Source organism: Phocoena sinus, chromosome 12 (assembly GCF_008692025.1).
Source record: "Phocoena sinus isolate mPhoSin1 chromosome 12, mPhoSin1.pri, whole genome shotgun sequence".
Lineage (NCBI taxonomy): Eukaryota > Metazoa > Chordata > Mammalia > Artiodactyla > Phocoenidae > Phocoena > Phocoena sinus.
In genome coordinates this window covers 51,450,885-51,464,249 of record NC_045774.1, presented here as the reverse complement: position 1 = coordinate 51,464,249, position 13,365 = coordinate 51,450,885, and the positions used below count along the sequence as shown (strand labels likewise).

Below are 13,365 nucleotides of genomic sequence, written 5' to 3'. Positions count from 1 at the left end.
GAAATGAAAACAAGGTGCAAGTATATCTCTTCTAATCAGGATGCTTTGAAAATAGCTCAATTAACACACCACTTATTACTTAATTTAACCAACTTACATGGCAAAAGCACTACTGTAAGTTATTTAAAATTAAGGTTTGGCTAAATTAACACTTCAGGGTTGCCAGGTAGTTCCATAAATGATAGACTCAACATATGAGGTGCTTAATAAAAGTGTATGACAACTATTTTATTACTACTTTATTCAAATAGAAAACTATCTTTACCACTCTTAAAAATGTGTAACGGGTCCTATAATACTTACGCTGCATAAGCTTTTGCTATCCTCATGAACATAACTTCATCACCTCCTTTATCTGGATGATACTTAAGTGACAGCAAACGATACTGTTTCTTAATTTCTGCTACTGTCGCCCCCTAAAAGAAAAGGCTTTGTTTTAGTAAAAATAAGCACAATGCTGTAAAAACATAATCCATCCCACTTTGAACTTAAAATATTGAACTCAATATTTTCAGAAACAGAAAATGAAGTTTTCATCCTATATATACCTTGTCCTATAAATTTCACCCACATATTTTTAAAATAAAAATATTCATTTTGTCCAAGATATTTTATTTTATTGAGCACCTAGTATGTGCCACGCAGTACCCTAGGCACCGACAATTTTAGACTGATACTATATAATGCCATTTAAATAAAATAAAATGATAGTGACATTTAAATATCAAAGAATGATCACAGTAAATTAAGTCTGGCTAAAAAAAACTCAAATCAAAGGTTAACTTCCTTTCTAAGAAAAAAATCTGAAGAATTTCTGGTTTCACCTGCTTGTCAATATTTTAATGTTAAGTAAATACTTAATAAGTTTACCTTAGTTGTTTCCTAATTAGATTCAATTTCTATGAATAAATTTTTCACATTGATTTTTTATGGCATTAAATTGCCCCCAAACCTTTTAATCTTAAAAAACTCTCTTGATAACCATGATCATCACAATAAGAAAACTCAGATGATATGCAAACTTTTCTTCTACAAAGCAGAAAACTACAAGATTAACACACTCCTTACTGTGTATCATATGAGTCTCTGGATCAAGCCATCTACTGAGGAGAGACTAGAAGTAAAAAAAAAGTAGTATGGCAGAAAAAATGGAAAGGGCACTAGATTCACCTTGGTTACTAAGAAGTTATGGGACCCCAGACAAAACACAAATTTTCCAGGCCTCATTTTCTCCATGAGAAAAAAAGGGTAGATGATCTCTAGCATTCATTTCAGTTCTAACTTTCCACTGATTAACTTAAAAGACCAATTTTCTACTGGGACCCATCACTCAAGTTCAATCAAGAAAGTCAGCTAACAGGTACACTCAAGATTAACCTGAATTTCTATGACAAAGACACCAACACACTGCCTTAGTGTCAACTAACACAGGGTCCCATCCAACTAACATAAATAAACCTCCTGCTTCTAGCTTTGCATTAAACCAACCTTAGAAATGTCTTTTAAAAATATACTAACTTCTCATCTCATCTTCAGATATTTTTACATTTTAGCAATTACAAACCAACTCTTAATAGGATGGCAATCAACATCTGTGGCTTAAAAAACATATGCTGGGGCTTCCCTGGTGGCGCAGTGGTTGAGAGTCCGCCTGCCGATGCAGGGGACACGGGTTCGTGCCCTGGTCCGGGAGGATCCCACATGCTGTGGAGCGGCTGGGCCTGTGAGCCATGGCCACTGAGCCTATGCGTCCGGAGCCTGTGCTCCGCAACGGGAGAGGCCACAACAGTGAGAGGCCCGCGTACCACAAAGAAAAAACAACAAAAAAAAAACATATATGCATTAGAATAATAATGGATTAGGTATCTTTTTTAACTGACCAGAGTCTGATTTCTTTAGGCACAGCTCAATTTCTTTTAGGCTGTGGGTCCAGAGTATTTTCAAGGGACTATATAAAATACTACTTACGGGATCCAAATTTAATACTTCATAAGGATTGTATTCTTGATATTCTCGGTCTGTTTTGGAAACTTTGTATGTAAGGAATAATAACAATGCCCATCCTGCAAGCAGAACTATTTTCCTGTTTAGAAAAAAGATAAGTAAAGTATAAATAAATACAACTATATGGTTTTCCTTTAAGATTCTAAAGACACTATGGCAAGGCATAAAACGATCTTAAGCAGTCTCATGTCACTATGCTATTGACTCAAATTCTATAACCACTGGGTTGTAAGACACAATAAGGACAGCATCTTTTTTCACCTTTGAATTCTCTAGAATCTAGCAGTGCCTGGCATATAATATTCTCTCAGTTACTATTTGCAGAATTTTAAGTAAGAAGTTAATGTACTCATTAACTTATTGGACCCATTCCATTAGATAAAAATATATTAATACTTAGTATTCAGTTAACCATTTAATGTAAAAAAGAATTGCTCTTGACCTTGTAATTACACTTTTAGTAAGATAAACTATGAAAAATAATGGGTCAATTGTGCAAAGATGAATAAGTAGCCTTGTTTATAACAGTAAAAATTTGGAAACAACCTTAAATGTCCATTTATAAGGAACTAATTAAATAAACCATTTATAGGAGACTAATTAAATAAACCAAGATATAGCCACACAATAGAACATTTTTAGCTAACAGATATAGAAAGACGTGCATAACAGGTTAAAAAAAGATATAAAAGAACATATAGTTTGAAAAAAAACTAATTTCTTTTCTCCTCAATATGTTCTATTTAGTAAAAATATTTAAAAGATTGATATTATCAGTGTTGGAGAGGCTAAGGTAAAAAGGAACTCTCATACATTCTACACTCTGAAGGAATATCTGGCAATAAGGTTATCAAAAGCCCTAAAGAAGTATATACCTTTTTAACTATCATCTATTCCACTTCAAGAAATTTAGAAGGAAATAAACTAAAATTAAGTTTATAAAGTATAAAAGGGTGGTTACAGGTATAATTCATAGCTGAAAACATACACACATAAATGTCCATCAATAGAGTACTGAAAAGATAAATAACAGTACATCCATAGAGAGATACTATCTAGACACTAAAAATATTTGCTGTGGAAGATTATCTACCTTGTACTGTTAAATTAGAAAAACAGCTTTCAAAGCTGTATGTATAATATAATCCTATTCTTTGTAAATAAAAGTTTATTATAAGTAAAAATATAGAAGGTAAATCTTTTTTTTTAACATCTTTATTGGAGTATAATTGCTTTACAATGGTGTGTTAGTTTCTGCTTTATAACAAAGTGAATCAGTTATACATATACATATGTTCCCATATCTCTTCCCTCTTGCGTCTCCCTCCCTCCCACCCTCCCTATCCCACCCCTCTAGGTGGTCACAAAGCACCGAGCTGGAGCTGATCTCCCTGTGCTATGCGGCTGCTTCCCACTAGCTATCTATTTTACATTTGGTAGTGTATATATGTCCATGCCACTCTCTCGCTTTGTCACAGCTTACCCTTCCCCCTCCCCATATCCTCAAGTCCATTCTCTAGTAGGTCTGTGTCTTTATTCCTGTCTTACCCCTAGGTTCTTCGTGACATTTTTTTTTCTTAAATTCCATATATATGTGTTAGCATACGGTATTTGTCTTTCTCTTTCTGACTTACTTCACTCTGTATGACAGACTCTAGGTCCATCCACCTCATTACAAATAGCTCAATTTCATTTCTTTTTATGGCTGAGTAATATTCCATTGTATATATGTGCCACATCTTCTTTATCCATTCATCCGATGATGGACACTTAGGTTGTTTCCATCTCCAGGCTATTGTAAATAGAGCCGCAATGAACATTTTGGTACATGACTCTTTTTGAATTATGGTTTTCTCAGGGTGTATGCCCAGTAGTGGAATTGGTGGGTCATACGGTAGTTCTATTTGTAGTTTTTTAAGGAACCTCCATACTGTTCTCCATAGTGGCTGTACAAATTCACATTCCCACCAGCAGTGCAAGAGTGTTCCCTTTTCTCCACACCCTCTCCAGCATTTGTTTCTAGATTTTTTGATGATGGCCATTCTGACTGGTGTGAGATGATATCTCGTTGTAGTTCTGATTTGCATTTCTCTAATGATTAATGATGTAGAGCATTCTTTCATGTGTTTGTTGGCAGTCTGTATATCTTCTTTGGAGAAATGTCTATTTAGGTCTTCTGCCCATTTTTGGATTGGGTTGTTTTTTTGTTATTGAGCTGCATGAGCTGCTTATAAATTTTGGAGATTAATCCTTTGTCAGTTGCTTCATTTGCAAATATTTTCTCCCATTCTGAGGGTTGTCTTTTGGTCTTGTTTATGGTTTCCTTTGCTGTGCAAAAGCTTTGCAGTTTCATTAGGTCCCATTTGTTTATTTTTGTTTTTATTTCCATTTCTCTAGGAGGTGGGTCAAAAAGGATCTTGCTGTGATTTATGTCATAGAGTGTTCTGCCTATGTTTTCCTCTAACAGTTTGATAGTTTCTGGCCTTACATTTAGGTATTTAATCCATTTTGAGCTTATTTTTGTGTATGGTGTTAGGGAGTTATCTAATAAGGTAAATCGTCTTAATGGTGGTTATCTTTAATGATGAGATTGAATAATTTTTTTATACCTTTTGTATCACAATTTGTTACATTAGGTAGGAACTGTTAAACAAAGACATAAATGAATCATAGGAGACCTAATCAAACAAAACTGAAGTGACCTATTTTCAAATACAGAAAGAAAACATTCCATGTGTTTAAGCTCTCTTGATAGGAACCTAGCTTAAATGTGTGTATTTGGAGTTTCCAGGATCCAGTTCCAACCTACCTCCTTACTTTTATCACTCTAGTATTTCAAACAAAATAAATCCCCATATCCCACAGTCCCCTAAGCTTTTCCCACCATTATGCTTTTGCTCTCTTGGGTCTTTCAACCTAGAATTCCCATTCCCCATTGCTGCGTATCCAAACTATATTCATCCTTCAAGACTCAACTCAAATTATGTATCCTCCAAGAAGCAATCCTTAACCCTTGTTAAGATGATCAATGGGGAGATCATGGTTACAGACACAAAGAGGCACAAACCATGAACTTCCTCCTCTGGCTCGTTGCAAACTCCTTGAGCACGTGGACAGGATCTTATTCAGTTCTGACTAACCTCAGAGTAACAAACAGAGATGGCACTCACATGCAAATTTCTTTCTAACTGACCAAATTAATGCTCTAAACCTTATTAAGGGCGTAATACTGCAAGTTGCTTTCCATACTATCTGTATGCCCAAAGACGAAGAGGGAGGCCTACCTGGAATACTCCCACTTTTACCTGGCTATCTAGGGAGAGGTAGTTAAGAACATAGGCTCTGGAGCAAAAACTACCTGAAGTCAAATCCCAACTTTACCACTTATTAACTTAGAGATCTTGGCAAGCTGCTTAGCCTTTTACAATTCAACTTCCAACTTTTAGGGTGGGTCTGAGAATTAAATAAGATTAGGTATGTAAAGCCCCTAAAAGGTGCCTCACAGATAGTAAACAACCAATTCATGGTAGCTATTTGCTGTTATTAGTAACTCTAACCCAAGTCTCAGCTTTCAACTAGGACCTCACTTACAAGGAAATCTTCTCTATCTCATGCCAGTTAAGAGCCCTCCCTCTGTTCTTTCATGGCACACCCTCCCCGCCCCTTACAACCCTTACCAAACTCTATTATCTTCACTTGTTTACTTGTTAGTACTTGTTACTCAGGTATGTCAGTGCCTAGTATAATACCTGACACATACATAGCACACAATAACTACTTATTTTATGAATAATGAAAATAATTTAAAACAGTAACTTTTGACTCAAACCCAAAGTTTGCTAATACCCTCAATATGCTAAAGAACACTTGAAAATATATTTTATTTCCACACAAACTTAGTAACTCCACATTTTGTTTTGTGAACTTCCCCAAAAGGCTACAAAGCTCAAAAAACAATGATAAAAGTAAAATTGAAAACCACTAAAGTAAAATTTTAAAGCAAACAAGGGTAGAAGAGAAAGGGAACAAAACACCTAAAACACACTACACCCTGTGTTAGATGCTCTTCATGTAGCATCTAGCTCTCTGAGCCAAAGAATAAAGGGAAGAGAGAAGAGGTTAATGACAGAATCCCCAGGCTGATGAAAACTACCACAACCAATAAAACCACGCTCTAATTTCCTGAGAGCCACACCAAAGGTAGAAACATAACAGATTACATCATACTCTGTGCCCAATTTTTTAAAAACATGTTTGGTCTCTCTTAAAAGACAAACATTTTCCCTACATACGGCTTCAGTAATTAAGTTGAGGTCTCGTGTTTTTTCTTTTAAGCAACTTCCAGAAATTAGAGTATTACACAATGACTACTTAATTTTGAAAGAATGCTTCAAGGTTAAGTAGCAAAAAGGTTTTGATGGTTCCTGACCTTATCTAAAATTTTACCAGTATTATTTAATTCTTCCTTATCTAAACATTCATTAATCTGTACTTCTATTTAAGTAAATCTCTTTACTAATTATTAAAGAGAACATCACAAAGTTGGGTTTTTTTCTTGAAAACTGAGATTCAGATACCCACAATGTGTTGACCAAGGCCCAAAACAGAAGAGACTGGAAAGCCAAAAATATCTGCCTGCTGCCTCATAAAAGTTTAATTTAAAACGAGAAGCAAGGACTTCCCTGGTGGCCCAGTGGTTAAGAATCCACCTGCCAATGCACAGCACATGGGTTTGAGCCCTGGTCCAGGAAGATCCACATGCCATGGAGCAACTAAGCCCATGCGCCACAACCACTGAGCCTGTGCTCTAGAGCCCGCGACCCACAACTACTGTGCCCACGGGCCACAACTACTAAAGCCCGCGTGCCTAGAGCCCATGCTCCGCAACAGGAGAAGCCACTGAATGAGAAGCCCACGCACCGCAACGACGAGTAGCCCACGCACCGCAACGACAAGTAGCCCCTGCTTGCCGCAACTAGAGAAAAGCCCGCGTGAGCAATAATGACCTAATGCAGCCAAAATAAATAAATTAAAAAAACAAAACAAAAAATGAGAATAGCAAGGAATACATAGTGAACATGAAACTACTCTTGTAAACACTAATTTTGCCTTTTAGTTTCACACCATTGAAGAACTCTTAACACCAAAGCTAAGATTTCCCTCCCTCTTCAGAAGAACTAATCCAGGCACATATGTTGAAAACTATCATCATCATTTAAAACAATTTTTCTTTTTTTTTTTTTTTTTTTTTTTGCGGTACGCGGGCCTCTCACTGCTGCGGCCTCTCCCGTTGCGGAGCACAGGCTCCGGACGCGCAGGCTCAGCGGCCATGGCTCACGGGCCCAGCCACTCCACGGTACGTGGGATCTTCCCGGACCAGGGCACGAACCCGTGTCCCCTGCATTGGCAGGTGGACTCTCAACCACTGCGCCACCAAGGAAGCCCTAAACCAATTTTTAAAAATAACTGGATCCACTTTTACTAATATCCTCTGCTAGGTCTTGCCCTTCTATCTCCTGGATAGATATATGTAGGTAATTCACAGGATACAGTCCTCCAATAATGGCAGCTCTTTCACTTCCCCTCAGTTTCATCTGTTACCTGTAAATTGGTGACTTAGGGTGAAGGTCCAAAGCCCAGGCTAACCAGCATTACCCGACAGCCTCAAAAAATCAAAGACACCTACTCTAATTAAACATGCTAATGGCCTGTTTAAGCAAATGGCCCTGCAAAAATAAAGGGTAACTAGGTCCCTACTCCACCACCTCTTGGGCATGAACTTGGTCAAGTTACCTCATCTTCTTAGTCTCAGTTTCCTTATCTGAGAAAAAGCAAAAATATCTACCTTAAAGTTAACATAAAACTAATGAGATAACATATAAAATCCTAGCACAGCACCTGGCACACAGTATGTGCTCAAAAACTTCAATCACCATGAAATGCAAACTTGACCCTGTCACCTCCGTGCTTTCGATAACCTTTTAAAGATTCCTCCATAGTCTTTAAGACAAAATTCAAATCCTGACACAAGATATACAAGATCTTCCTTCAGGATTTGACTTCTCTTTCTCCCCTCCTCCCCCAAGTCAGAAGTACACTCTCTCTCTTTTGAACTTCTAAACCACTCTGTTCAGACTTTTCAAATTTACTAATCACATCTTACCCCTACTAAGGTTACAATTTCTTTACAAACACATGTTTTTATTCATCATTATACCCCTATTTTATATGATACCTAGCAAAGAGTAAGCACTAAGTATGTTTTTTATTGAAATCAATTACTTACTTTACTGTAGGAATAATATTTGGCTGAGGTTTTAATAACCGTAAACGATACCACATACATCTTCCATATACTTTTCTGATATTCTTTAATCGATTTTGCTCTGTCAAAAAAAAGAAAAATAAGGTGATAAGTTCAACGATTTCCACAGTGAAGGCAAAACCAGAGTTAAAATCATACTAACCTTCATTATCATGTTAATATTATATTGGAACAAAGTACTCTCTACTTAAACTTTTAAGAAAAATTCACAAGATAGGCTAAATTTTCTACCACTTAGAACAAATGATCTATCTGTAAAATTTTATTCAACTACTAGGCAATCATTTTTCATGTGAGACTTAACTTCTAACTGAAAAAATTAAAAACTGACTTGAACCCAAAATATTTAGTTATATAATCAGTAATTTCTGAGAAATTCTCTCCTCCTTTCCCTTCTGCTATAAAAGTAACAAAAAATGCAAAATAGTTGGAACGTGCACTTTATTAAGGAAGCCAAGCAGAAATGATAGTCTTCAAATATGAAAATAATTATGTTAAATGGGAAAAGTCACCCAAACCCTTAAGAAGTTAAAATAGGTTTATATAAGAGTTATAACAAAAGGTATTATTTTAGTCCCCAGGAAAAATCTGCAATTCAATTAAAAAGGAATTAAACCAAAGCCAACATATCATATACTGTTTTACTAAGCTCACCACAATCACTTGGTTTGAATAACTCTCCCAAGTTTAAAAAAAAATTAGGTAAGTTTTAAAATAAAAATCTACCTTTTCATGAAGATGGCATATAGAAAGCAAAGAAAGAAGCCCATGCCACTCCAAAGCCAAAGACAAAAACAAAAGCTTGGAAGGCCAAGAAGGCAGTGCTAAAAAGCATCCATAAAAGAAAAGAAGATTGCATGTTACCCACTTTCTGGGTGGCTCAAGACACCCCGAAGGCAGCCCGTTTATCCTTGGAAGAGCGACAAGCTTAACCACTATGTCATCATTAAGTTCCCCTTGAGCTGGGAGTTGGTCATGAAGAAGACAGAAGACAGCAATACACCTGGGTTCATTATGAATGTCAAAGCCAACAAGCACCAGATCAAACTGTCTATGAAGAAGCTCTACAACATTGACATGGCCAAGGTCAACACCCTGATGAGGGCTGATGGAGAGAAGAAGGTATGTTCGACTGGCTACTGACTATGATGCTTTGGATGTTGCCAACAAAACTGAGATCATCTCAACTGAGTCCAGCTGCTTAATACTAAATAAAAATTTTTTCACAATATTAAAAAACCAAAGTCCTTAAATGAGATCTCAGGTAAGTAAAAGAACTTTGCATATAATAGAATGTTCCAAAGCTGCCATATAAGAAGCCCACCAACCCTGTTATCACCATGCTTCCAGGAAAGAATCCACATGAGAGCTATGTGGCAGGAGGTATCAGAAACAGGTGTGGTGAAGAGGGATCCATGTAGGGGGAGGGGTGGTGGCAGAAAAGGAGACTGGTAATATGCAGGGAGAATTATCAAGTAAGTTAATATATTAAGGATAACTGCAGTAAGTTTTTCACTGTCAGAGAAGGGAGTTACATATGTGAAAAATTAGAAAACATGAATTAACTCTGTGGTATTAGAGTGGAACTGAAGATATGAGTAAGAACTAGTTAATATCTTTTAATATAGAAATATAGATGTAGATCTATACACATACATACACATTCTCTATTAAGTGAGCCTAGGAACAATGACATCTCAATAGCAGTGAGCACACCTAGCACCCAGATCTTGATTTCTAAATAGCATTCTCTGCTAATGGGAACCAGAGATCCAAGTATCTTCCCACAAAATATTACAAAAGGGAAAGAATGATTTTACAGTGTGGAAGTGTGATAGGCTGAATAATTGCCCCCTGTCAAGATGTCCACCACATCCTAAAACCCAGAACCAGTGAATATATTATCTTACACGGCAAAAGGGACTTCACAGATGTGACTAAGTTAAAGATTTGAGATGGGAAGATTATCCTATATTATCTGGGTGGTCCCAATATAATCACAGGGGTCCTTATAAGGAAGCAGGAGGGTCAAAGAGAAGATGATGTAACAATGCAAGCATTGGAGTGATGTTCTTTGAAGATGGAAGGAGAGGTCACAAACCAAAGAATACAGGCTGTCTCCAGAAGCTGGAAAAGGCAAGGATTCTATTCTAAACCCTGCAGAAAGAACCTGCCCTGCCAACACAATCACTAGCCCAGTAAAACCACCCTTGGAAGTCTGGCCTCCAAAACTATAAATTTGTGTAATATTAAGCCACTAAGGTTATGGTTTGTTACAGCAATGATAGGAAACTAATACAAAAAATCTGGTGGACAACATCTTATCAGGTGATCGGTGAACATCACCAGCAATGAAACAAAATGCAATCATATACCATCTAACAGAATGCAATGAGAAGAACACAGAATCAGTTTTGTGAAATTCTTCTCTAAGATACATAACCTGAATCTAATAATGAGAAAATACCAGACAACCAAAATTCAGGTCCATTCTACAAAATAACTGGCCTATGATCTTTAAAGTCAAGGAAAAACTGAAGAACTGTTCCAGACTGAAGGAGACTAAAGAAACATGTCAACTAAATGTGATGATGTGTGATTCTGAAATGAATCATTTGCTATAAAGAACATCATTGAGACAAGTGACAAAACTTGAGTAGGTCTGAAAATGAAATGGTAGTAATGTAAGTTTTCTGATTTTCAGTTAAATTATGGACACTTTTGAAAACACCACGGGTGATTTTTTAATCTGGATTTCATTAAATTAAGTCTCCCATTTTAAGTATGAAACCAAGGAAACATGTTATAAGAACATGCTGAAGTCTCTATTAACCACATGGCTTGATCTATTCAAAGGAATAATATTCTCCCAACGTTTCTGTCCAGAGAAAGTACACATGGTTTTCAGCCCCCAAAGTCTTGCACAACGTATACACACACCTTGTATGCCTCACTCTTCCAATCCAAAATTTATATCTTAACCTTTTAGCAGAATATTTAAATAATCAGTAAGTACTATGGGGTATAGTTTACACAGTAACACAGTAATATCCAGCACCACTCAATATTCATAGTACACATTCCAAAATTCTATACTAACGACCTCAAGTCAAAGTAACTACCAAAAGTAAAGTCCTTTGGGCTTCCCTGGTGGCGCAGTGGTTGAGAGTCCGCCTGCCTATGTGAGGGACACGAGTTCGTGCCCCAGTCCGGGAAGATCCCACGTGCCGCAGAGCTGAGCCTGTGCATCCGGAGCCTGTACTCCGCAACGGGAGAGGCCACAACAGTGAGAGGCCCGTGTACCACAAAAAAAAAAAAGTAAAGTCCTTCCACAAGGAGGGATGGATTGGGACTTTGGGAACAGCAGATACAAACTATTATATATAGAATAAACAACAAGGTCCTATTGTGTAGCACAGGGCACTATATTTAATATCCTGTAATAAACCATAATGGAAAAGAAAAAAAAAGTAAAGTACTTTGAGAGTTTTTTAAAGACACTTAGAATAAAAAGAAATTCGTTTATCAACTTCTAGTTTATAGAATTACTAGTTTCATGGCCAGCAAAAATTACCTAAGTAATGTCATTAACTTATAATATAGTTTTAAAAGAAATTATTCACATTTATAGAAAAGGGAAATTACAAGGTCATAAAACAATTCTGTGATTTAAAAAAAAATAACATATGATGATTGCTCTCAGCAATCATGAAGTTTGTATGTCCACGGGAGTAGTCCAGGCTTGGGGGCAGGTTATTATGGTTGTGCTTCACAAGCTATACAGTGCCTTTGCTAAAACAGTCATATCCACCTGTCATGCAGAATGATCTGTCAGTCTGTAGTATAACTGAGTGAACCCTTAGCACCATAGTCCTAGAACCTAAAGAGCTGAAAGAATGTTAGCCAGATCCGGTCTTCAAATCTGTGTGCCTGCTTACTACAAAAGAATTTTTTAAAAATCATGTACCCTTGGGCTTCCCTGGTGGCACAGTGGTTGAGAGTCCGCCTGCCGATGCAGGTGACACGGGTTCGTGCCCCAGTCCAGGAAGATCCCACATGCCGCGGAGCAGCTAGGCCCGTGAGCCATTGTCGCTGAGCCTGCGCGTCCGGAGCCTGTGCTCCGCAACGGGAGAGGCCACAACAGTGAGAGGCCCGCATACCACACACACACAAAAAAAAAATCATCTACCCTCTTGTAGAGTTCTAATTTGACATCTAAAATTTTCACCATAAGTTTGAAGAGTTGCAAAAGATGTTGTTTCTAACATAAGTTGATATTTTAAAATAAAATAGTTTCATTGCTTTTAAATGTACCAATGAAATCTAAAAATCATAATGGCAATTTCATATCCACCATCATCCATTTACAGAAATTTATGAACAAGCTCTTCATTCTACTTCCCCCAAATAATTTTATCCTAATGTAATATATTTTTATCCTGGTAAGTCATTTCTTATAATACTGACACATACTTCTTCAAGTTAATTTGTTTTATTTATTCCCTGTGACTATTTTCCCCAAATTTTTATATTGAAAATTTTCAAGCCTTCAAAAAGTTGAAAGAATATTACAATGAACAATATCCTTCACCTAAACCCACCAACTATTAACATTCTGCAACTCTTGGCTTTATCTCTAGTTCCTTCTTTCCCTCCCTCTCCCCTTTTTTTAGAATAAGTTGCAGACATCAAGACACTTCACTTCCAAATGCTTTGGCACGCATGACCAAAGAACATCAATAATTTTACCACAGTGAAGTTTAACACATCCATAAGGTTTTTTATGTGTTAAAATTTCTGCTGCTACTTTTATCCATATGTGTGTGTGTGTTATCAAGGCAACATAAATATTACAAATTGATAAACTACTAAAATAAGAGTAAAATATCCGTTACGCTTTCACTTATAAGCAACTTGTAAATATCCCATACGTTCAAAGAGTTGAAACTCTAAACACTGAAACTTAGTTTTAAAAATAAAAAGTACACTGTTGTCAATATGGCACAATGTTAGGTAAAATAGCTTTATCTTTTACT

General features: G+C 36.7%; 1 protein-coding gene across 1 annotated transcript in view; it reads right to left on the bottom strand.

The window, feature by feature from the left end:
• The window catches only part of SEC63 (SEC63 homolog, protein translocation regulator), a 65,200-nt gene that overhangs the window by 34,935 nt on the left and 16,900 nt on the right, over positions 1-13,365 (bottom strand). The window contains 3 exon segments of the mRNA XM_032650869.1: positions 304-416; positions 1,969-2,083; positions 8,291-8,390. Coding sequence (XP_032506760.1) covers positions 304-416; positions 1,969-2,083; positions 8,291-8,390 — 328 coding nt within the window.